This window comes from Alosa pseudoharengus, unplaced genomic scaffold (assembly GCF_046254945.1).
Source record: "Alosa pseudoharengus isolate Yale_2024_CS ecotype anadromous, Long Island Sound unplaced genomic scaffold, YU_APseudo_1.1 YU_APseudo_1.1_scf_14, whole genome shotgun sequence".
Lineage (NCBI taxonomy): Eukaryota > Metazoa > Chordata > Actinopteri > Clupeiformes > Clupeidae > Alosa > Alosa pseudoharengus.
The window spans coordinates 33,826,256-33,852,515 of NW_027468609.1; the positions used below are offsets into that span (position 1 = coordinate 33,826,256).

At 45.6% G+C, this 26,260-nt stretch overlaps 1 protein-coding gene across 1 annotated transcript in view; it reads left to right on the forward strand.

The window, feature by feature from the left end:
• The first annotated feature begins 1,358 nt into the window (after window positions 1-1,358).
• The window catches only part of mmp17a (matrix metallopeptidase 17a), a 65,957-nt gene continuing 41,055 nt past the window's right edge, over window positions 1,359-26,260 (forward strand). Inside the window, exon 1 of the mRNA XM_076283357.1 lies at window positions 1,359-1,942. Within this exon, the coding sequence (XP_076139472.1) occupies window positions 1,799-1,942 (144 nt within the window). The 5' untranslated portion in view covers window positions 1,359-1,798. The remainder of the gene's footprint in view (window positions 1,943-26,260) is intronic.

The window sequence follows — 26,260 nt, forward strand, 5'->3', positions numbered from 1 at the left end:
AAATATGGTGTGACATATGATTAGTTTAAACGGAGAACATTGAAATAATCTGTTGGAATGAAATCCCTGCCTTCCTTGGACAGGTGTCTTGCGTTATCATACAAACACATCAATTCTTACCGGGCTTTCTAGCAGAAGGTGCCGCGCGCATGACACCAATACTCCTCACCGAGGAGTCTCCCCGCTGTCATTCCACTCATTTCCACCCCTCGTGCGCTACGGTCGTACTCCATCCATCTTTTACCTCCTCCAGTCGCGCTCTCCTCCACCCTCATGTCTCCTACCGCTGTGTTTTATTACATTGGTCTATAGTTAGGGGTGTACCCTTCCCCTCCGGCTGTCAGTTGAGTGTGACTACATCCTTGCCTTGTCATATCTGTACGTCTTCCTTCTCGCGTGAAGGTTATGTGTTTTATCAGTTGTATATGTCCGCCCACATCACCGAGTAGATAGATGCGTGTAGCCTACAATTTAATCAAATTACATCTACTTCTAGACTAGGAATGTTTGAACGGTTTGAGACCCGTAGAGTTAGGTTTAGCCTATAGAGTTTTTCAGGTAAGAGAGAACGTGGTCACATGGCATCTTGTTATCAGTGTCCCCAATATGTATATTGGTTGTTGTCGCTGACAATAGGCCTGTTAAATTCACCTCGCCCCCTTTTTCTTTTGTCAAGCGCTCAATTCCATTATATATTTGTAAAATGTAAAGATGACTTTTAAGTAATTTGGCTATCTTGTCTGAATACTCATAGCAACAGGTAGCCTAACACAAAAAATACTAGACTACTTCTAAATTGGTATTCCTTTACGTTTTGGAGATAGATTAAATACTAATTTGATTTGAAATATAAATGTATGATGTAGGCTACCATTTGTGATGCCCTTTCCCTCTGCTTTGTTTTTTGCAGATTGAGTGACAGACAAACGAAACTAGTATATCCATTATTGCATTATTGCTTTGGCTATGTATTTGTTTGTGTTAATCCGTACACAAAGTCATGGCATTCATTCACCATAATTAGCTGGAGTAGCCAGTGCATTCATTTAGACTACAGCGATATAGCATGATGTCTAGTTAGACACAAGTCAAGATGACGATTTATTCGATCTAGGATTCAGAAGTAGGGTGCAGCTTCTATTGTCAAACTGTTCGCAATCTCTATTTTCGTGAGGCAGCGATTGCAAATGCAGAAGAAGCGCGTCATCAAATCAATAGAATCCGTTCCCTAACTGGACCGAATGGCCCTCCAGACCCCCTCCCACCCCACGAAGCGTCTAAGTTCGTCCTCCGTCTCTCGTCTAACGTCAGTCGTGGTCTGCGAGGCACGGCGCAGGGAGTAGACTTGCTGCTGAACCCTCGTTTGACAAAACCGTCTTGGAAGAAGACAGCCTATACCCTTTTTTCCTTTTTTCCCGTTGCCATTTCATTATCGATCTGCACCCCGAATGCGCTCGGAGGACTTACATGTGTGCTACCTTGTACTTGTTTGTTTTGTGAATTTCAACGTACCTGATTGTAGAATGAGAACTGTGTTTAGAACACGGGTTTAGTGGTTGGAAAACCTCTCCTTCTCTGCCACAACCGGCTGAAAAGGGTTCTGTGTGATATGTGCTTCACGTGTTTGCGCGCAACAGTAAGGTAACTCCGTTTATTATTGCCGAGAGCTGACTGTTATGCACATCTGATCACAAGTGCATATGTGAAGGACTTGGATTCTACTGTAGGTCCTGTCTTATCTGTGAATGCGGCGTCTAAACCTGGTCTGTCAACGAGGGAGGTTCCGACAGAGGAGGGCATGCGTTCTTTGAGAATTTTGAAGTGGAATTCACAGCGCGTTTGGATTATTTACCCGGAGATGATTGTGTTTCCAATCCTTTGGTTTTTATCCCAGACTCGAGCGGCGCCTTCTCTAACGGCCGAACAGATGGACATGGGGGTGGTAAGTGATTTTAAGCCTTTTCCCTACATCACTTCTCTCCTTTAACCTGCTGCTGCCACAGCGACCGCGGTAGATGTGAAAGAACCGTCCATTCCAATCATGAAACGGCCTCACATACACACTGCTTACCATACGAATGATTGCCAGACTTTTGTTTGATATTTGTATTTTTAATGTTCTGAGGTTTATTCTAAAGGTTATCATATTCAATTTAGGCATGATGTCATTGGAAAAAGTTAAATATTAGCAATATGTAAGCAAAATGTTATTTTCTTTGGATATTTACATTATTATAACATTATACTGACTCAGTTCGTTTAGAATGCAACAGAAAATGTTAGTTGTGCAACCCAAGTGCCTCAAGTAGCCTTCACAACAAAATTTCAAATGGCTAAGAAGTAGTTGGACTTCCTCTTTGTTGGGGGTATTGGTCGTTTGTTTATATTGAAACGCGCGTTTCTTTCGAAATGTTGAGTGTTAGGTACAATGAAGCAGACAACTGACCACCTTCGTACACTACATTGATATGCCAGTGGTCAACCCTGCCAAACCTTCAACCCATTCCGCTGAACTGAGTCTTGATCTGACACGAGCCACTTGCGCTGCCGCCAGTCTCGAGCTGGCATTTAATCATGCATACATAAAACACCCGCTCCTTCTGCCGTATAGCCGCCTTTCACAGACATAATCCCGGTGTATTATCCCACTCTACCGTGGCTGCTCTCTGACGCGCATACAGCGGAACGCTTTGAACTCACCACAAGCGAGCAGAGGTGGCTCAACAAAATATTCCAGCCTGCCACATTTGCCTTGGGTGAGGAGATGAGCGAGTGAGAAGAAAAACAATCCAAATTGAGCTTGATTAATGTTTGAATTGACCAACGAGGAATGCCAATTTTATTAACTTTTATGGCTTTTTGAAATTGGGTTGAAATTAACGGTATATGGTTCCCCAGTCGTTCACGTTCTGGACGAGCGAAGTGTGAAAACAGTAAGAAACTTGGCAGTAATGATGACTGGAGTTTTTTTCCCTGCACATCTGATTTTGGAATTACTCCATTAAGCCACTGCACACTGAGCTTCATATTAAGCTATGAACCTTTATTAAACCACACTAAATAAATTATTGCAAAATGCTTATTGCACACTTCCACTAAGAAGAAAATAGCCTCTTACTGAAAAAGCTCACATCCTCAGCTGCACTCTACCACACATTGTGAAACCACATTACTAAAGCCCAAATGGCCCCTTTATCTATCTTGACTCGCTGTATTTTTTCCTGCTCTTTCTCTCTCTCTTTCCCTCCCTCCTTCTCCATGCAAAATGTATTCACACCTCTCCCTATTTCCCAAGTACATAGTCTTTCCACACCTGTTCTCTCTCCTGCACACATACATTTCACTGTACCTATTGAAAAGCCTGAAATAAGAGGGGTGCTCATTGTGAGCCCCCAAATTGGGTCCATATCGTGAAAACCACTCAGTTTCTGGCTATTCAGTATGCCCTGATGGAGCAGCTGGTGCCTGGCACTTCACATAGATCCCCGCCTGCCCATCCCTAATGGCCTGGGTGGTGCATCTCTCAAGGTTTTGGCCCCAGTTATCCTCCCCATCCCCTGCCCCCCGATGGGAGCCTAAGCTGGGGAGGGAGCAGGGCTCATAATGAGCCTGGCCCCGGCTGTGGTGTCAGCAGCCACCTCACATGTTGCCCATCCGCCCACCTCCCCCCCCCCCCCGACCCACACACACACACACCATCCGCCATTACTGTCCTGCATGGCCAGGACTGGACTGGAGCTTAGGACTGGAGCAGTGTCACCCGGCTTTCCAATCAAAGACACGAGGCAGCAAGCGGTCCACTTAGGAACGCCTCAATTAGCTAGCTGACCGCTAATGGGTTGGATCACGCACGTCTGAGTGGAGAATTGGAGGAGGGGGGAATGTGTGGCTGTGTGTGTGCGTGTCTATGTGTGTGTGTGTGTGGGGGGGGGGGGGGGGTGAACAGGGGGTGTCTAATGAACTCTTTCACTTCGCGCAGCATGGTGCACCATCGTCTTCGCACCTGGCAGGCACAGGTGGCTGATTCTGAAAACCAGCATGTGTGTGTGGAGGAGGCGGAAGAGGTGGTGGTGGGGGGGGGGGGTTGTTGCAGTATAGATTTGCATGTGGGTCTTCTGGGACAAAGACAAAAGGGTGTATTTCTCCACATTACTGGTCAAGTGTTAAGTGAAGGGATGGGAGCACTGGTGGGTTGTGGTAAAGGGATGTGTGCACCTGCGCTCTTCACTGCATTCTGAGCTCCCCACCAACCCGGCTGGCTGCCTCCAGAGCCCTCGCGTCAGCTGATAGAGAAACACTCACATGCAGGCAAAGTATCAGCAAATCAACTTTAGGATAAGTAAACATTTTTTATTTCTAAATTAGATCCCTGTCAGTTAAAGGAAGTTGTTATATCTAGTTATATTTTTCACACTACTTGTACTTTTTCCCTCCTCTGGGAAAACTCTGTAGGGGATTGTCAAAATCACCAGTGCAGACTCTGCATTGTTCTTTTGTTGGACGGAAAAAGCCTCACATCAGCACAATGTGGAAACCACTTTGGCCAGATGTTTGCTGGCCAGAAACCAGTGTTGAGTTGCACCATAATTCATGGTTCTGTAATGAACAAGCAAGAGGGCTACTGTCTCCGAAATGAAACACTGTACGCTATGTTTAAAACTGGGCACGCCAACTGTATGGTCGAAAAAAAAAAAAAACACACACACAAATGAAGATACTGTTTCAGGAACAAGAATGTTACAGAGACTGTTTAAGGATATTGTAAAAGCTGAAGATGGAGGCGTTTCAAAAGAAACATAATGAGTGATTGTGTGCTATTGTCAGCTAATTGTGGGTTGCACAGACAATGGCTTTGTTAGGGAAAAGAAAGGTGGATGTCGAAAGAATATTAACACTGTATTGTACATACCCAGTCATGTAAACCATGTTGAGTCATCTTGTTGGCAACTTCTGAATTCCGTTGAAAGGCGACGGCGGATGAGCACTGACTAGATGTATTCTCAGAGTGTTCCGTGTCCACATGGAGGAGGGCTGTGCGCATGACCGAGGCAGGACGTCCCCTATGTGAGGCGGCCGGCTCACTGATACTTTCAGGAGATTTGCGGGTCATAATGATCTAGCCTGTGCAGCCCGTTTCCGTCCTAAAGCTGGGGATCTAACTACTGTAATATCTTTTAATGAGAGCACCATCTGGACTCATCAACAATAGAGTGGAGGCGCTGAAGCTGCCTTCTCTCTCCCCCTCTCTTCCTCTCTCCCTCTCTCTTTCTCTCTCTTTCTGTCTCTTTTCGTCTTTCTCTGCCCCACTCCCAAAAATACCCTGCCCTACCTAATTTAGAGACTCTCTCACTCACTTACAGACATATTCTCTCTAGCACACAAGGACTCTATCTCACTTGATCTCTGCCCCTCTCTCCCTCTCATACACACATGCACACATACACACACAGACCTACGAATTCCTTGTGCCTACTCAGAGGGGTGTTGGGCACTGACACCTCATGTGTTGTCGTTTTGCCACTGGCCCAAGTCAGTTCTCGCCCCCAGTCCAGTCCAGCCCCCCCGCCCCCCTTCAGCTTCAATTTCAGCAGGAGCACTCGGGGCCAGAAGTCCGAGGCTCCACCAGAGGAGGACTGGGGGGTCAGCGGCGTGATGGAGTGAGGGCGGATTGACTGACAGCCAGCGTTAAGTGGGCAGTGGTTTGCTGTCGTCCCGGAGGAGGCAATCAGATAAAAAAGAGCTGGCAGAGGAAATTGAGGGAAGGGGAAGAAAGAAAAAGAGAGAGAGAAAGAGAGAGAGCAATAGAGGTGCAGCACTTGAAGGGCGTGAGAGAGGGGGGAGGGGAAACAGGCCGCATGGTCTCGGACAAGAAACAAACATGAAATCGATAGCATTTCTCTTAGCCAGACTCGGACCTGTCTCCACTGACTAATACGCAGGAGGGAGGTGTGCAGGCAGGGAGAGGAAGAGGAGTTTCTCGCCTAATTGTGCTCATCAGCCGCATACCCCCCCACCCCGCCCCATCCCCTGTGCGCGAGAGCGCTCCAAGATGCAGTGATGCAGGCTGATAGGGTTAAACACTGTTCCGCCTACCCTCTGCATCGAGGTTAGAATCTCCACTTATCCTACTCCCTCTCATTTGGACTGTCTATATCACTCTCTTATCTCATCCTTTTTCATCTGTCTCTCCCATTTTTCCGATCTTTGCCTCTCTTCATCTCTTGTGCTCTCTCTCTCTCTCTCTCTCTCTCTCTCTCTGGCTGATATAGGCTAGATTTCTGGTACTGCCCCAGTTTTTTGGTGCATGCTTCAAATAGCCATGGCCCTCTTGTCCATCTTTTGGGCATCTTGGGATTCCAGATTGGGGACAGGTAGATTATTTCAGGACCAGTGTCTGCAGGGATGTAGCGAAGCACAGGAGAGACTTGAGTGTGAGAGAGGTAGAGAGAGAGCAGGAATTAAACACACACAGATAGACACACAAATGAGGAGAGAGTTTGGTTGCCTAGAGAAAGATACGGATGTTAAATATGCAGTAAGCGGATAAAACTGAGAGAGGTTTGCAAAAGAATGGAGGGTGGACTGTAGTTGGCAAAAAAAAGTGAGTGAGCGGGAAATTAGGAGGAAATCTCAGACATCCCATAATAAATTGGTGGAAAATCTGTAGTGCTCATGCAGATGCAGAATTGTCCAGAGGCAGAATGAGTATGGGAGAGGACGGCTGGTCCTCTTCATCGACACTTCGCTGTGTAGACGTGTCGGGATGGAGACTGGGATCTGGGGTCATGGGAGATTCACCACCATAGAGACATATTGAGCACATCCACGTGGCAGATGAGAACCGACACCTCTCCCCGGCGCCTCATTGGCAGTCACGGCAAATGCCGATGCCACCCAGACCTGCCAATGCTGCTCGACCCCTCAGTGACCCAGCCCTGTCAGTCTGTCTGTTGGGCCTGACTGTTGTGCACACAGCCTCTCCTCTCCGCTCTCGCCTCTCTTCTCCTCCCGCCTCTCCTCTCCTCTCCTCTCCTCTCCTCTGCTCTCCTCTCCTCTCCTCTCCTCTCCTCTGCTCTCCTCTCCTCTCCTCTGCTCTCCTCCTCTCCTCTCCTCTCCTCTCCGCTCTCGCCTCTCTTCTCCTCCCGCCTCTCCTCTCCTCTCCTCTCCTCTCCTCTCCTCTCCGCTCTCGCCTCTCTTCTCCTCCCGCCTCTCCTCTCCTCTCCTCTCCTCTGCTCTCCTCTCCTCTCCTCTCCTCTGCTCTCCTCTCCTCTCCTCTCCTCTGCTCTCCTCTGCTCTCCTCTCCTCTGCTCTCCTCTGCTCTCCTCTCCTCTGCTCTCCTCCTCTCCTCTCCTCTCCTCTCCTCTCCTCTGCTCTCCTCTCCTCTCCTCTGCTCTCCTCTCCTCTCCTCTCCTCTGCTCTCCTCTGCTCTCCTCTCCTCTCCTCTCCTCTCTCCTCTCCTCTCCTCTCCTCTCCTCTCCTCTCCTCTGCTCTCCTCCTCTCCTCTCCTCCTCTCCTCTCCTCTCCTCTCCTCTGCTCTCCTCCTCTCCTCTCCTCTGCTCTCCTCTCCTCCCCTCTGCTCTCCTCTCCTCTCCTCTCCTCTCCTCTCTCCTCTCCTCTCCTCTCTCCTCTCCTCTCCTCTCCTCTCCTCTCCTCTGCTCTCCTCCTCTCCTCTCCTCTCCTCTCCTCTCCTCTGATCTCCTCTCCTCTCCTCTCCTCTCCTCTCCTCTCTCCTCTCCTCTCCTCTCCTCTCCTCTCCTCTCCTCTGCTCTCCTCCTCTCCTCTCCTCTCCTCTCCTCTCTGCTCTGCTCTCCTCTCCTCTCTGCTCTGCTCTCCTCTCTGCTCTCCTCTGCTCTGCTCTCCTCTCCTCTCCTCTCCTCTGCTCTCCTCTCCTCTCCTCTCCTCTGCTCTCCTCTCTGCTCTGCTCTCCTCCTCTCCTCTGCTCGCCTCTCTGGGGGTAAGGCAGGACGCAGGGGCCCCTGCTATGAGGATGTGGAGGCCAGTGTGGATGCTGACGTAAAGCGGCGGTGGTGGCGGCCGCTGACTGACTGAGCCCGTGATTAAGGTGTCGTGTCTGGGAGCACTGCGGCAATTTGTCGCCATAATGAGGCCCCCTTCGCCCTCCCCAGCACCGTTCTTCACATGCCACTTTCTATGCACTTCTGATAATGCAGTGTCTCCGAGACACGAGATGGGAAGCTTTGTGAGGGAATGTAGCCCGAAGGCCTTACGGATAACCACACACACACACACACACACACACACACACACACACACACACCCAGTTGGATCCACTCACACACCCAGTTAGAGCGGACAAGCAGGAGCTGGAGCTGTCTCCTCTGAGGACTTCAATGTGGCTAAATGTGGAGAGGAAAGACATGGTGGATACCCCCGGGGCCAGAAGCCAGCTTACAGTAGTAAAGGATCAGTAAAACCGCGTGGTCGAAAGAGAGAGCGAATAACCGCTTCTCCGTGACGACGCTGCACGCGATATTTGCCATTGGCCCTGGCGCTGATTTCAGCACTTAAGTCAGACTCGAACTCTGGAGCCGATTCAACAGCAAGGCCCTCAGAAGTAAAACCCCAAATCAGCACCATGTGCAGCCGAGGCTTATTTTAAGCAGAGGAGTTCCCCTCGTCTCTGCGGTGCCCATGGAGATCAAGGGCCTCCTCGGGATGGCTGTCCAGAAGGCCAACAGGCGCTTGTAATTACGTGGTTTTTGGTGTTGGGCTGGCATGCGTGTTGTTGCTCAAAATACACCCGTAGGGCTGCAAGTATATATATATATGGGGACAACCATGAAACGGCATCAAGCAAACCCCAAAAGCAACAACAAGGCTTCTCGTAAACTGCTCGCAGAGCTCGTTTGAGTCTCCCCAAACAAAAAAAAAGGAAAATATTTGGGAGAGAACGGGTGGGTGGGTGGCTGGGATGTTGGGTGAGGATGATTCTCTACCTTCCCCATCCTTGTTTTAAATGCATGGGGTTCTGGCAGACTGATTCTAAAAAGGTACCCAGTGGCTGATTGTGGCTGCAGCTCCCCTTTCGGTTTTAATAAGTTTGTTCATTTTCCAGGTCGTTCACAGCCAGCGCAGCAGGTGCTCTTGTCGTTTGCCTCTCATTTGCATTTGTCAGTTCCTAACAAGACGAAGAGGGGGAAGAGAAAGGAGAGGGAGAGAGAGAGAGAGGGGATGAGACTGAGGTAGTGGTAGTGAGGGAGATAGAGGCAGATAGACAGGAAGGATTGAACAAGGTGTGGGAGAGAGAGAGAAGGAGAGAGATAGAGAGGAGAGCAAATGGGTAGGAGAAAGCTTCCACAGATGCATGTGTTGCCAAGGAAAATAATTTCAGCTTGCGCAGGCTTTTGAAGTGCAGTAAAGAATCAAGCTCAAACCTCTGCCTAATGTTCCAATGACGCGCTTGCTGCTTGCTTCTGGTCCCAGTGAGGATGGGGGGGGGGGTGGAAATAGAGTGAGAGAGAAAGAGTGAGTGAAAGAGCAGAGACATGGAAATGATAAAGAAAGCCTCAGTCTGTGGGCTTATTGCAGAGACTTGTTTGTTAAAAAGACGACGCATTAGGCTTAATTTGGAAAGGCAAAGATGTGGCGGCGAATCGGGGAGCTGAATTTAAGTGCGTGATTATAACAAGGTAATCTGTTTGTTACTGTAGATGGCAATGCTTTGACGGCACATTGTTGAGCACTGGTATATATACCATTGTGAGGAGTTTTATTTAAGCTTAGTGTTTAATCAATCAAGCATATTTTTTCCTCAAGATAAAGGGAGTGTAATGTAGTGTGTGTATATGTGTGTGTGTGTGTGTGTGTGTGTGTGTGTGTGTGTGTGTGTGTGTGTGTGTGTGTGTGTGTGTGTGAGAGAGAGAGAGAGTATGCAGGTATGTGTGTTTATGCTGACTTGTAGGCATGCTAAAAAATAATTTAATCCATCATTATTAATGTCAGCAGAAAAAAAGGCCATTCCTTGTACATTGCTCATTAAAATGACACATCAGCTTTGACTCATGGGACAGAAATGCAGGCAAATCCCCAAACTCTTCAACATAAGCATGAATAAAACACCACTGGTTGTATTTGTCATTGTCATATTTTTAATGTGGGAATACACACATGAATGTGATGATCTAATCACTTATGGGGCCTTACGTTCCTCTATACTGTACATGTGTTCATACAGACCCATACTGAGAGAAAGAAAGACAGTGGAGGTCCACCATCACTCATAACAATATTACTGTGTGTCCCTGGGTGTCCTTGACAAACGCTCCTCAGGCTGCCCTGTCAAAATGGGATTTCTTTTTTCTTTAAAAATTGGATTAATCTTCTATGTGTGTGTGTCTGTGTGTGTGTGTGTGTGTGAGGGAGAGAGAGAGAGAGAGAGTGTGTGTGTGTGTGTGTGTGTGTGTGTGTGTGTGTGTGTGTGTGTGTGTGAGGGAGAGAGAGAGAGAGAGTATATGTGTGTGTGTATGTGTGTGTGTGTGTGTGTGAGGGAGAGAGAGAGGGAGAGTGTGTGTGCGTATGGGTGTGTGTGTATGCGTGGGTGGGTACAACTCACCTTCACGCACCTAAAGTGACTGGTCTAAATGAATCTGTTTTTTACAGGAAAGGAGGTGACTTTCACTTGAGGGCTATTTGTGTGTTTGTGTGTGGCCTTGGCCACTGATCTCATTCTTGCCGCTGGGTTGGATGTTTGACCGCTACCTGTCGGACACCCCTGCATACCACAGATCTACTGCAGTGTCCATCTTGGCAGGCTGATTGAGCCCTCAATGCATTATTCTGTTAAGCCTCTCTTAGACCCTATCCATAATATATTTTAATAATGTCTAGCTTATCACATTAACCTGAGCATACCATCATTGTGTCCACTAGCCTAATCCATAGGTTAACTGAATGAATGAATGAATTGAATTGGACACTGCACAGAATGAAAACCTTTGTGTGCATAAAGTAAATGCATAAAAATTAATGTCCAGGTCTATATGACTATATGGTCCCTGAGCTGCTGACACTGGAAATCCTTTATAGCCCTCAGTGTGCCCGTGCATGTCATTAATTCTTTTAAATAATTTAATTTAATCCTATTGCTTAATCATTTTTTTATTCATAGAGATTATAGCCAATGCTGGACTTGCATGTTTTAAAACACACTGGTTTTGCTTTTCAAATCCTGAAGAGGAACACATGGGAAGCAGTCCTAATGCTTTTTTGACGAATAGAGATTATGGCCAACATGGGACTTGCGTGTTTTAAAACACACTGGTTTTGCTTCTAGTGTCCTTAAGAGGAAACATATGGGAACTATTGCTTTTGTTTTCTATTATTATTTTTCATGGAGATTATGGCCGACATTGGAATTGCATGCTTTAAAACATTCTGGTGTTTGTATGCTGAAGAGAAACAGTTTTTTTTTCGTTATTTGATTTTCAGTAAACATGCCACAAGCTGGCAAACTGACGAGCGTTTGGATTGGATTTCCCAAAGCAGGGACGCATCAAGGGAGAGTGCAAATTGGGAGGTCCATTGGCAGTATTAGTAGAATTTAATTGTTCTTATTGATGCTGTTTGTGCGCAGCAGATTTGTGAGAAATAGTATTTGTTCCCATTCAAGTATCTTTTGTGCTTGGCTGAGCAGGACTACTTAAGTGAAACCCACAGACTGTCGAAAGTCCCTTTCATCTTTAGTTCCAAACACATGTGTGTTGCCCATCACTGCTTATCGACGTCCATCAGGAAAACACAAACAAGAGACAGTCACGTTTCCTCAGAGTTGTAGCCAGTTGCCTGTGATTAGTTTGTTTGTGATTTGTACTATCTCTGTGTATGGATAAACATTCACTGAGTGAAGAGATGGTTTGCTCTTTCCAATTACACTGTCATGGAACTAGTGACGGCAGTCAATGGAAGTCTGCTAATCAAGCTCATGACAGCTAATTAGCCCGCCAGACAACTAGCATGGACAGCCTTCGAGATTTAATGAAGTGGACTTAACACCACATGAATCAGTCAGTTGGTAACTATTGTATTCTGACTCTGCTTGATCTACCCAAATTCAGTGTAAAGACTTGCTGTCAAGCTTTCAGTGGCTTTTGCTCATTTTAATGATAGATTGCCCATTTCTTCATATCATGATTGATGTTAAAGTTGTCAACAATATAAATTGAGTAGTCTTGAAGAGTCTGATAGCTCCCCAATGGCTCACGAACAAATAGTGTCAGCCATTCCACCTCAAACTAAATGGATCTCAGAAAACTTAGGAGAAAACACCTATCCACAGACCCACAGACCCCCATATCTCGCAACATTTCTGAAAATTAAACTAAATTCTTATGCCATCCTGTCCCATGGATTGAAACCGCTCCAAAATATAATGGGTTCTTCTTTCGCCCATCTTACACCTTTCCAGTGTGATGGAGCATAGGACGGTGGCCAGCACCATTCGCAACAAGAGGGGTAGACACAACAATCACAATAAAAACCCTGAAACCCCCCAAAAATACAAACACTTCTCACTAAAAAAACAGGAGGTCAAATAACTCATTGACTAAATTATGAGTTTCCCTGGCATGTACTGAGACAAAATCAAGAACAGTTTAGCCAAGACCATTTATTTTGCCCCCACAGCTGTAACAGGAAGTCACCAGGAAATATTCACCCCATTTTCCAGTGGCACTTTTTTGTTGCCGGACTGACTAACAGATGAGGATGAGAATAGATGTGTAATAGTTCTCAATTGCAGGGCAGATGTGGTGCACACTTAGCTTTTTTCATGTGCAGTTAATGTATTTCATTAAATCAACAATATGTTGTTATTTTACATTCAATTCTTGCTTTGTGTTGCTATACAATTGGGCCAATAGTTTCTGTGTAATCCTGCACTGACAGATAAACAGACCAATCGTGCGGACAATATAGCCTCATTGGTGGCAGTAACAAATGGAAAATCCCCCATGCTTCCTCAACTAAAATGTGATCACATTTGTGTTCATACTGCAGTCTGGTGAGCATGGAACTATCAAGTGTCTCCTTAAACTTTTACCCTCTTCATAAAAAAATGACTTCATTTTTCATCACTGATGAATCCACAGTGATTCGATTTATAGCGGTCACAGGGGATTGTCTTTGACACGGAGAAAAACTTTGACACTGGATCCACTCTCCCAAAAGCATGTCACACTGAAAAGAAGATTCAACAGACAGAGACAGCTCTGTAGCTACCAAACCAACGGTGTAGCGTCAATGGGTAAATTATGCTTTTAAAATATCAGGTCCCGGTTTTTCAAAACTGTGTAGGTGTGCACCATTTCTCCCAACTGAGCAATGTGTTGTGCAAAATGTGTTCTAAAAACACACTCCAGTTAATAGCTCTTTTTTTGTGAGTGCAGCAGACTCTTCCGGAAGAGCCTGAGGAGCGACACTCAAGCGGCTCCCCCTCCCTGCTCCTACAAAAATAAAAGCCAGCTCTTCCTACAGTGTGCAGAACACATTAATGGCATACTGCAAAGTAATGGGCGGCATTTTTTGTCAGTACTCAGAATTCAGTAGTCCATAATCAATATATGTAGGTACTTGGGTCCAGGCATGTTTTACATAAATCTACATAATTCTGGAGAAAATGGCCCCCACGTTGGCAACCTCTTGCGGAAATGACATTAAAGGGATGGCCATCTACCGTGAACAGCTCCCGCCCGCCAATAAAACCTGTGGGTAGGTCACCCATTTTTCTATGAAATATCAAAGTAATGAGAGCATTATTATCAATTCAGGAAGATCAATTGTCAGAGCCTGCCGGAGGTTATGCATCCATCTGCCCCAACTTCCCTGGCCACTTTCCTGCGTTGGATTTTAATAAACCCCTCCGATTCCCTCCAGAATTAAACGGTTCTGTTTCGTCAAGTGCCAAAATATACTATGAATAAATTACACAGGGAGAGGAGGCACACAATCATCTAGAGCACAAAGTGTGCCATGTTTGATTTCTTACAACCAAATGTGCTGGTTTTAATGTAGCACAAATGAGTGAAGGGGATTCAATATTTGATATGTCATGTCAGAGTGAATGCCAAGGATACACTTACATGTGTTTTTATATCCGACAATCTCTTTCAGTCTGGTGAGTGTATTATGAATGATGTTGTAATATATTAATAGTGCCATTGAGTGGGTGGGCAGGCGTAGAGGTCAATGAGCGGTGAGATGCCAATGTTGTGTGGCTGCTATCTGTGGGGCACAGACAACAGCGCTGGCAATCGATGGGGTGATCTCAGCTCACCTTCTGTCCGTTGCGAGGAGGTCACCCAACCTCTGCAGTCGGACGTGCCATAGAGGTCTGAGTGGGACTTCAGGAGAAAGAAAGACAGAGAAAGAGTGGTTGCCTCTTTTAAAAAAAAGACCCACTGAGACATTGTTTATTCACTTGACTGATAGGTTTGAAGGAGACAAGTGATGCCGGCTATTTCAGTGACCCTTCTTTTGCCTCTTTGAGTCCTTACATTATCTTATCAAGCAGAATGTGAAGAACGGCTCACCCTCCTATTTCCACTCTGTCTTTTTGGGCACAGCTGACTGTCACAGAATACGCCACAGCTGGCCATGTTGGCTGTGAAGTAAAGCTCAATTGGCCAAGAGCTACATTGCCAGGAGACAGAGGAAATTGCATCACATAGCCAGAGGTCAGAGTAAATTGCATCACTGTGCCAGTGGTCAGTGGATATTGGGTTATGCAGAAGAGACTCACTCAAGTGTGTAACTCATCAGGTGTCTCGTATTTTAACGCTTCAGCACTGGCTTGGCAATCTTGTTTTGGAGGGCATGCAATGCCAAGCCAATTGATTAATCTCTTCAAAATGTCATGAAAACACAAAGTATTTATTGTCTTATTTCCATTGGAGAGACACCTAATTTATGATGGTTTAAACCACTTAGAGAGCTTGGATGTGTCATCATACTATTCATAAACGTGACGTCAAAGCCACTGAACTTGATGAGTAAAAATATCTCCCCTTGTAGCATGTATCTAGCTCCAAAACAATAGCTCATAAATCATAGATGTGCACTTGCCAACTTCACAGTGCCAAGCCACTTTGTTATCGGAGCCCCGTGGCAAAGCTAGCTCCTGTCTCTCCTCTGCCTTAACTAGCAACAGCAACAGCGGTAGTGGAGGGGTACACTGTAAGGATGAGAGCGGCAAGTTAATTAGCCGTCATTAGCGAGCAAGGTCTTGTGATCACCAGGGACTCTGACAGGGCCAGAGCCTCAGCGCAGTGGTGCTTGGGCTACCGTTGTGCCGCCCTGACAAAGTGGACCCCCTCACTGGGCTCCCAGGGACGCTCCTCCAGCTCGGGGAAATCGAGATCTAATTTAAGGCAGGAAGGGGTCGGGAAGCATGGAGGCCTGCTGGAGGAATTGATTCATTGGCTCCGCAGCGGAAAGCTCAAGGCTGTTAGCAACCTCTCTCAGCTACTGAACAAACAGTCGCCTCCTCACAAGTTGTCCTTACATTCGCTGGAGGGGACTTTATTTTGTCTTTTTTTTTTTCATTTTCTTTTTTTGATTGCAAAGTTCAAGCATCAACTCTTTATGGACAATAACAAAAACCAGTGTGCAAGCTTCAGGAAGCCACCATGTTGAGTCAAGCTTGTTTAAACGCCCTCAGTTTCATTTTTATGAATTGCTTTATTTTATTGCGCTGTTCCTCTGCGTCCAGAGCACTTCTCCCTCTCCCTGCCCCTCAGCTTGTTTTATAGCAGTTATCTGTTATGGTTTATGTCTTTTGTCTAAGCTTAACTGTGGGGCTTTTTGCTGTAGGTAGGCTCTCTCTCGCAGAGCTCCGACTGTCTCCTGCTAGTGCCTGGGGCCGGACTTGAGGTATGTCTACAATTTGGAGCATGGCGTCTGCTATCATATACTGCAGCTTGTTTAAGTGTGTCTATTCACGTAGCATGTGCGGTGACTCAAGCAGGTCCTCTGTCTTTAATCTTGTATATTACCATGGGCTACTTTAGCATTCGTCGACTTTCCGCGTGTTTGTTTATTTATTTATTCATCCACTCGGATGTTTTTCGGAGATAAAGAAACAAGTAATCACAGCGGCAATCTCTTTATGGAGATTATAATATCAGTCGAGACTTGATTACAGGATGAAAATCCCTGTCAGCTTGGAGGGAAGAGTCACTCCGAAGGCTCAAGCTGGGATATTAATGTGATACAGTTATTGTTGATGCAGCATGGGGTCTCGTCGCGCAGTTGTTGCCATTCCTCAGCTCCCAGTGACAACAGCGGCTCATTTCCACTGCTGTCTGGGTAAATCTGTCGCCATGACAATGGGGGCCGTGGCTTTGGCTGAGGCAGGCCAGAATTTCGTGGGGACTTGTGCTCACACATCGACAGAAATAACTCGTCAAAATATTCATGCGCAGATGTGCACCCATGCAAACTGTTTGATTAATTTTCCTAATGGAATGACATTCATAATGCATACACTTAACCACACACACACACACACTCACACAGACACACACACACACACAAAGACACTCCTTACTCACTATTTGTCCTACTAGTGCATGCTGTCTCTCCCTCCCATCGCAGACACCAAATGTATAGACACCATGTATACAGTGACTCATGATAGGTGGAGAGGGAGATGCAGACTGACATTGGCCACGCAACGTTTTGTTTGTTTTCCTCTCTCCACTTCTTGAGAGCCTATTACGACACTTGCCAGGAGTCAGCAGACGATCTGCGTGACTCCGGCGCGTCTCGGTGGCACATGTAATAAATATCTCTGTGGGGTTACAGTGCCGAGGTTTATGCGCTTCTTCTGTTTGTGTGGCTTGGCTCGGCGCCACGCCAGATTGGTGGCTAAATCAAGTGGGGGGGGGGGGGGGACTTGACACACTTGAGCAGCAAAACCAAACTACAGTCATGCATCCATCTCGGAGCTGCATGCGCCTGACATCAGGGGGTTTTGTTTGCGCTCTGAACTTGAACCGACTCTCTTTTGCCTTCCCATGCCAACCCCCGATGGGCACGAGCACTAAAGCCCACACGTAAATAATGCCGCTGTGGCTACCCTGTGATGTGGCATCGACACTGATTTCTTTCGAGGCGGTAAATATTCGACCACAGGAGTGGTTGTTAAATGTATACTCACAGAATTTGGGCAAAGGAAATTTCAGCATTCCAGCTAGCAGGTCAAATGCAGGTTTATCTAAAGTGTATATGGCTGTTTGGGACTGGTCTGGCCTGCCCCTCTAGACATACTAAATTCTTTATGTTACATCTGAAAGGGAATTGAATAACTGGACCCTGAAGAGATGAGAGAGAGAGAGAGAGAGAGAGAGAGAGAATGAAAGAGAGAGATGAGGTGTGGGATATGAAGGCCTCCAATGTAGCCCAAGAGAGAGGCAGAAAAGAGAGGGAATAGAGGAATAGAAGAAAACCTGTTTTTCATCTTTCTACTTGTTCTTCTTTCATCCTTTCATCCATCCCTACTTTTCCCCGGTAAAAGGATTCTGTGCACAGGTAGGGCTGAAGGTTACTCAGGGATTATTCCAGTTGTTTTCTTCTAACACAGACGTTGGTGCACTCACGGCCCATCAGTATTCTGTGGCGTGTAAATGTTGCAGGGATACCTCTGGGCCAGTTGCTAACACTGAATGACCTTGGTTCAGAGCTGCAAGTCTTGGCAGGTAAATGTTAGCTTATTGCTTTGTGCAAACTTTATTTGTCATTTTTCAAGTTATGTCCTGGCCATTGAATCCCGTTCCAGTGACTGAACAGCCCCACTAAACTTTTACGGTTGAAGTAAAATCACTTTAAATTTGTTAGCGCAGAATAAGCAAAAGGATCTGCTCACTATACTTTCACACATGCTCATAAAAATGGATTTTATACATTTTTTGAGCATCCATTTCTTTCTCAAAGGCTCTGTGTGCAGTGATCTGTTGTCCTGCTTTAGAATCAAAAGACAAATAAGGTTTGGCAGACAGACAGAAAGGGTTATGCAAAAAACATGATCCGGGGTAGATTATTATTTAATTGAATAACCTTTTAAAGAGCAGCTGAAGTTAAAATGCATGTTTTTTTCATGAGGCAGTCTCTTCAGTGTCTAGTATTTGATTTTACAGATCATTATTATGCAATTTTTTGACACTGCAGCATTTTTCTGCAAAAAAGTCTTTCAGCAAAGAAGCCTCCATGAAAAGGCTCACTGGAGATGCCGAGTTTTGAGCAAGCTGCTGCTCATTTTTTCCTGTGTCACAAGTAATGAGAGCCTATCATTTTCCAATTATGCAAATAAAGCAATGACAGCTCCCTACAGTCCCCCCCCCCCCCATCCTCACCCAAACACATGCACTAGCTCTGCTTTAGATAGGACACATGATTGACTGTCAACTACAGACATCTCATTGTTCTGATTTGGTGGCATGTTAATCATGTTTTTGCCTGTGATTACAAAGTCTGACGCAGTCACCAGAACAAAAACTCATTTTCCTCCATTTTCCTCAAATCTGCTGAAATACAAGGAATATATTTCCTCAAGATATTATTTCAAAAAATGTGAATTAAAACTGAAATGAAATTTGCTGACCCTCATTATTGCGGACAGAGCTGTTCGGTACTCACAGGAACTAAATGCTGATCTTCCTTCATGTCCAGGGACACTGTGCCAGCTAAAGCTTCACAGCACTGCCAGAGGGCTTAAATGAGCGTGCCTTTCCGCGTATGAGATTGACTACTCCAAACCAGATGATGTCGTGACTCTAAATCCCAGAAGGTGTAGTCTTTAGGACGTGCGACTCCATTGACAGCTCCTGCTTTTTTTTCCTCCCCCCCTGGTAATTTATTACTTTTTTGCCTTTGTCAAATCTCCCGTAATATCCCCCCCTCCCAGCGTCGAGCCTGTGGGCCTTTGGCATGTGTTACCGGTGCAGATCGACCCCCATTGAGCTAACGACAGATGGAATTAACCCAAGCTGGTTAGCACCTCACGTGGAGGACGTGCGTTTGAAGGCTCGCCCGTATTGATCTCCGTGACGGTTCTAATGAATCAGCGCTGCCACGCGGCGCGCCGGCTCCGAGGGGCTCAGCCGCACTCGTTTAATGGACTGTGATTCCCATTAGCCTCTCAGACGCTCCAGCACCTGACGTGAAGCTTTTCAAGAGTGCTCCCTCACCTTCCCTCTCTCTCTTCTCTCTCTCTCTCTCTCTCTCTCTTTCTCTCTTTATCTCTCTCCCTCTCTCTCCCTCTCATATCTCCTGCTCTCTTTAATATCCCCATCTGTGTCCTACTCCTCCATCTAGTCCATATCTGTCATTCTTGTCTTGGTCTTAGCAGAACAAGCTTCTTACATGTGATGAGCCGAGATTGACAACAGAGGAAACAGCTCCTGTGCACCCCCCCCCCCCCCTCTCTTACTGTGTCTTCTCACTCTCCACTCTGTGTCATGTCTTTCACTCTCTGCTTCTCTGTTTTTGCAATGACTGTCACTCTAGTGCTTCCTTTATCTGACTTCTCATGCTATCTCTTGGAGCCAGATAAGGGAGTATTTCCACATATTTCTATGGCATCAGCCATTCAAGTGCCAAGCGTTCAACTCCAGTTTATAAAGCTGGTCACGAATCTTGTATGTGTGTGTGTGTGTGTGACATATGTTTGTCTGTATTTCAGCTTGCACATCGTTATACATACATAACTACCACTCTATCCATAAAAGTGATGAATGCATCAGCTAAAGCAAACAAGAGAATATTACAGAAACAGGAATCAATTGAGTAAATCACCCTGTGCGCCATTTACCGTGTTTATAGGTTATAACACAAATGCGACACATGCAAAGTGTGTTCATGTAAGTCCAGAGCTGGGTAAGTGGCTAGATGGGGGTGCTGTGTTTATGGCTGTGGCAGGTTCGTTTGATATGCAGGGGTGATCACAAACTTGCCTCCACACACACACACACACACACACACACACACCTTATTGATTATCCCTCTGCTGGGACAGGGGGCCATCGATTGTTAGCAGCTCAGCAGATAAGTACAGCACTGGGCGTTGGCTTCTGCTTCAGAGGCCTCCTGGCAAAGTATGCATCACTTCCCCTTCCCCACCCACTGTCAGATTATCTACATCAGGAGGCCTTTGTGTATGTATAGATATTGTGAATGTATGACAGAGAATATGTTCTTTCTTTCTTTCTTTCTTTCTTTCTTCAGTTGTTTCCTTTCTTTCTCTCTCTCTCTCTCTCTCTCTCTCCCTCTCTCTCTCTCTCTTTCTCTCTCTCTCACTGTCCCCTGGGGAGAGTGCAGCTCCCTGGCAGCCGTGTCCAGCCTGTTAGGGTGTAAGCGTGGGAGTTAAAACAAACCCAGTGTGATCCTGTGTCAGGCCCCGCCGACTCTCCTGCCCTGGGCTGAGGAGAGTTTTCACGCTGCCTTAGCCTTTCCATGGTCCAGTCTCAGTCTGTACGTCCCCTCGGAGACTCCTATTCAGGCTCCTGTGAAGGCCATGGAGCCTCACTGCGTGTTTACTCAGCCTTTTATAAGGACAATATTTATCAATGCATTTGGGACATTAAGAATGTGTAATAAACATGTTACGACATGATTATAAATACTAGTTCTAATAAGATGGTAGGTTTTCTTGCAACTATTTTAATGAATGAAAACATTTTTTAAGGAATTTAAAACTCTTACATAACATATCTGTAAAAGGAGGATGCATAGCACTTCTATGAAATGTCTCTTTTATGTAGCTTCTATTAAACTTTTTTTTTACAATTCTTCCAATGCTCTGTAAAAGCTTTAAATGAATCCAGAGCATCTCTCTTACCATCTCTCCTCTCTCTCTCCCTAACATCCTCCCTCCCTCTCTCCTCTCTCTCTCTCCCTAACATCCTCCCTCCCTCTCTCCTCTCTCTCTCCCTAACATCCCACCTTCTCTCTCCTCTTCTCCTGTGTATATTCACCCAGAGTGCACTAGTTTGGCTCAGTGCCCCAGATGAAGTAAACACACACAGTAATTACGTCTTGAGTGTGAAAAGCATGTCTCTCAGTGGTGTTTGTTTACCAAAACAAAAGCAACATCACACACGCACTGTGTACACTTGTGTAGCGAGTGAAGGGCCGGTGTAATAACTTGGTGGTATAGCGAATGTGTTAACTCTAAATGCTGAGGGTTGTCTTTCATCTCTGGTCTTTTATATCTAAATCTTAATTCATTGGAAATCTTTTAAGATAAGCATGTCATTATGCTATGTAATGTAGTAATGGTGCCATTCAACGCAGTCTTTAATTGACTTTCAGCACCATCTCTATCTGTGCATGGTCTTTGTAAGTGCATGCATGGAATCTCACAATCACTGCTAAGCAACATTGATTAACAACTTGCATGCTTAAGTAATGAGGATCAGAACAATCTTTATTTTATTTTTTTTTTGCTTTCATTTACATAGTGACAAATGAGAATGACTAATTATACAAAACTTATATCTCAGCACTAATGGACCCTCCTGGTTAATGCAGCTGTTAGGATGGGTATTTGGATAAGTGAGATTTTGCTGCTCTTTTTAAATTTGCTAATGAACAAATGCACTAATTTGGCCTTTTAGTTCGTGCTACATTGCAACCCTGTGTACAGGTACTTTTCCACTTGTTCGTTCGTAAAGATCTGATTGTATAACCTAAGCCATTTTAGGAGAGCTTTTAGTGTCTATTTTAGAACTTGACTATGACCCTGGGAACTGTTGGAAGTGAGTTTTGCACACTGAACATTATTGATTTGGAAAGAGCAAGCTGTGCAATGAAAATTGAGAACGACCCTAGACCCACATGCACATGATGTCCGACTGATGATTGTAAATGTGGGCATTTAGCAGTATTATGTTCCTCACAACACATCACAAACTATGTGGTTGGTCTCTTAAAACAAAACCGCCTATAAATTCATAATTTCACTGTATTAAGCTCATAATTATTGTCTATTACACTTGGCGGGTGCTCTTACCAAAACTCGGCACTGATTTTGCTGGGCATAGATTATAGCCCCAAATTAAGATTTTCTGCCAGGTCAAATTAGTGAGGAAGCACTTTTATTTGAAAACCAGCCATGCCATTCTGACTGAAACTGAAGATGGAGACTATCGATAAATAATCCATTGTATCATGCATTATAAAAGCTAAACAAGTGATTGGATCAGGCTGTGATCTCTCTCCTCTTTTTCTCTGAACAGCCAAGAGGACCAAGCCTTCTGCCTTCTCACCTTCTTCAGTCAAGGGTATGTTTGGTAGATTATGCAAGCAATGTGTTATGACCTCACAATCCTGGAAAACATTCATTTTTATACTTTGTGGTACTCTGCTCCTGTAAAAATAGATGAGCACCTCTATTGGCCTCATTCCAAAGAGTTCCTAAGAGAAGAGTCATGAATTTTAACTTGTCAAATATTCTTATACGTCAGAAACTGCTGAGGCACCCAGGCAACTGTATTACTATTCAGCACAGTGATTAATTCACATTTGACATGCGACATGAGTACTCAGTGCTCAGACCACTGGTCCGGTCCACTTTAAGCTGAAGAGCCAGTGATAGACTGCCGTGCTCTCAAGGAATCTCAGCAGCCATTATTTCTCTGTTAGAAATGAAAACCTACTTCACCTGGAACTTGGACAATTTCATCAAACTTTCAGATACGTTTATACTAATAGGGAAACTTTGTGTGATCCGCCCATGTACAGTATCACACACAATTAGTTTGTTTTTGCTTGTGTACTGCTTAAATACTGCTTGTGCTGATTTTGTCTGATCTTTCAAACAAGACTTTCTCCCGAAGAGAACATCTTATGTTTGCTGACTTCTCACCCAGAGACTGTAATATACAGCCATCAAATACCTACCACAGTCTGAACACAGTCAAGCTGTTGAAGTTCCATGAAATGAACCGTAGAATGATTGTGCCCTTTTGTTCACCTCTGTGTAAACATATCAGTGTTTCCCACAGAATTAAATTATATTTGTGGTGGTAGGTTTGCAGAATTAACTTCAATGCAACAGTTTTTAACAAATTAGCGCAGTTTGGTTATGATGCTAACCAGATTTAAGCACAATTTAGTACAACCTGGAAAATCATTGTGTGGTGGTCAATGTTGATATTGTGGTGGGCCGCCACAAATAAGTCAATGTATGGGAAACACTGCATACTGAATGAACTAGGGTGGGGATCAATGTTTTCCAGATCAGATTAAGTTCTTTGTTTCACTGAGCTCTTCATTTGAGATTGAGTCCAGGGTCTGGTATGATTAACTCATTTCTAGTTTGTAATATCAGTGTGTGTGGGTATGTATTTGTTTATTTGTGTGTGGGTATGTATTTGTTTGTGTTTGTGTGTGTGTGTGTGTGTGTGTGTGTGTGTGTGTGTGTGTGTGTGTGTGTGTGTGTGTGTGTGTGTGTGTCTGTCTGTCTGTCTGTCTGTCTGTCTGTCTGTGTCTGTGTCTGTGTGTCTATGTGTGTCTATGTGTGTGTGTGTGTGTGTTACGTTTTGGGATGTGCGTGTGTTTGATGTGCATATATAGTACCGGTAGTTTGAAGTTTGTGTATGCGTTCCTTACTGAAGTTTACATAAATTATGTGAGAGGTTGCTGTGCTTTCTCGTGAGAGAAATGATTGATCACCCTTCCAGCAGTGTATTAGAGCACGCGGGTGCTGAATGCTCTGAGACATGGCTGCGAGGATCGATTGGCCTGGCCCCCGTTGTTTGGGCTGCCACTTGTGTTTCGGTATGCACGTCCAGAGAGTGAGAAGCAGTTGGCTCTCCCGCTGATGTTCATTCCCCATGTCATCTTCAGTCTTTTGTTCTGACCTGAGCATCTGAGCATCAGTGTTTCTGCGTCGGCCTCCCTCAAGCTTCTCATTTTGTTCACGTCTGCTTTCATCTCTCGCACTCGCACACGCTCACAGATTCACGCTGTGTGTTTGCTGTTTGTGTGTGTGTGTGTGTGTGTGTGTGTGTGTGTGAGAGAGAGAGAGAGAGATAGAGAGAGAGAGAGAGAGTGACAGTGCATGTATGAGTATTGGTCAGCAGACTGCAGATGAATACTTACTCCGGCGTTGTTTGAAGGTATTATTTCTCAGGCCGTGACCTTCCTTGTGTTTATCCCAGACGAGCACACCTTTCATATTTTGGGCATGAAGGGGCATCTGTGGACACCTGAGATGATAACGATCCAACATTATACACCCAGGCCACATCTCTCATTAACTCTCCGTCCTCTCATTCTGTCTTCCCCTGTCCTCTCTCACTATCTCTCCATCCCTCTATTTATCTCTCTGTGTCCCTTCTTTTTCTACCTCCGCTCCCCTTTACTCTTTTTTCCTCACCCCTCTCTTCTCTCTCTCCCTCTCTCTCTCTCACTCTTTCTTCCTCTATCTGACCTTTCTTTTGACATTCTTTTGATATTTCTACTTATCTGACACGATTCAGCAACTTTATTGTCCCCCAAAGGGGAATGTGTAGCTTGACCAGGTGTTAAGATGCCCTACGCACATAGCATGAAGTCATACGCTAAAGCCACACAAATGTGTGTGAGACATTATACATTAGTTAATACAGTTGGAGGGTACAAATTGTCAAGAAAGTGCATTTTAATTGCACATGAAATGAAAAGAGACCATTTTGATTTGTTCTCTCTCTCTCTCGGTCAACTTCCAGCTCTCCCCAAACATCTTTGGCTCTCTCCGTTACGCTCCAGCTCCTTGCCCTAATCTCTTCATCTGAGCCCGGCTAGATGCTGCGTGCACTTGGATTGCTTGCTCGCTGACTCTCCATTCTGTGCTTCAGTTGTTCTGCTCTCCAAATCCCCCCTCTCTCTCTCTCTCTCTCTCTCTCTCTCTCTCTCTCTCTCTCTCTCTTTCCTGTCCCCCCTTCTCTCTTCCTCCTCTATCTCTGCATCCATCCCTCCATCCCTCCCTCCTGCCCGTGCCAAGCCTTGCTGATGTGTTCCAGTGGTCCCTGTGTGACCCCTGGCCATAGTGAGCACAGCGATTTCAGCTCTGCCTCCTCCTCCTCTTCCTCCTCCTCTTCCTCCTCCAACTCCACGGCAGGACAAGCATCTTTCTGTCCCATCGTGCGGAAGTGAAGTCGCATATCGTCCCCTCCAACCCCAACTCCAACAACCCCCACCCCCCCTCCTCCGCCCGTACATTACTGTCCGCTCCGATTTGCTCTCCATCAGCACAGTGGGGGGGGGGGGGGGCTGGGACGCCGGGCCTTTTAGTTGGGTAGAGCCTCGACTCAGCAACCTACACCTCCTACTCCCACAACCCCCACCTTTCCCTCCCACTGCCCCCACACTCTCTCTCACACACACACACATACACACACACACACACACACACACACACACACAAAAAAAGCTTGCCTGCAAATACATCACATTACTTTGCACTTTTATTCCTTCCCTCCTTTTTCCTTCTCTTTTCTTTCCTCTTTCTTTCCCTTCACTGTTGTCCGCATTTTGTTGCTATCGCTGCCATAAAGTTATATTATCAGCTCCGTGCAGGCGGCGGCGCGTGAGTGATTCGCTCTCGCGACCACTCTCGCCCGAGAGACAAACTGCAGAGGCCTTGGTTTTTTCGGAATGCCTTCGCTTCTTGACTAATGACAACAGAGGGCCTGACACCCCTGGACGCATAGCGGGGCGTCTCGACACGCGGTCTGTCAGCGCACTGGTTTGCAGGTCTTCTCTCTCCTTGAGGCGGAGGGAAAGGCAAGGATGGTGGATAGCATCAAGACAGGGATTAATTCCTGCTTTCATCGCGTATAATCCCCAGCAAATCTTACGTGGGATAAAGTGTGCGATGCAGTGAAAAGAGCAGAGTGTTTCTCTGCACTTTCTGCCGTCTTGCATCTTCCATCCTTCTACCAACCCCCTCCATATTTCTGTCCCTCCATCTCTCTCTCTCTCTCTATCACTTTCTTATTCTCTTTCCCTTGTCAGTTCATCGCTTCTCCCAAGGAGTAGTTCTTTTTCAAAGTGAAGCTACATTTATTCCCAAGGTTTTGGATTCTAGATATTTGTAAATAGGTTCTGCTTCAACCTTTTCCATTTTTATTTTGAGGATTAAGCATTCAGTCTGATTTAAACCTTCACTGGTAGCACAAGCCGCTCACTCTGTGGCGTTCTACTTGTGAGCCAGAGGCAATAAGATTTAACACTTCTGAAATGGAAAAATACAAAATAAAACCTG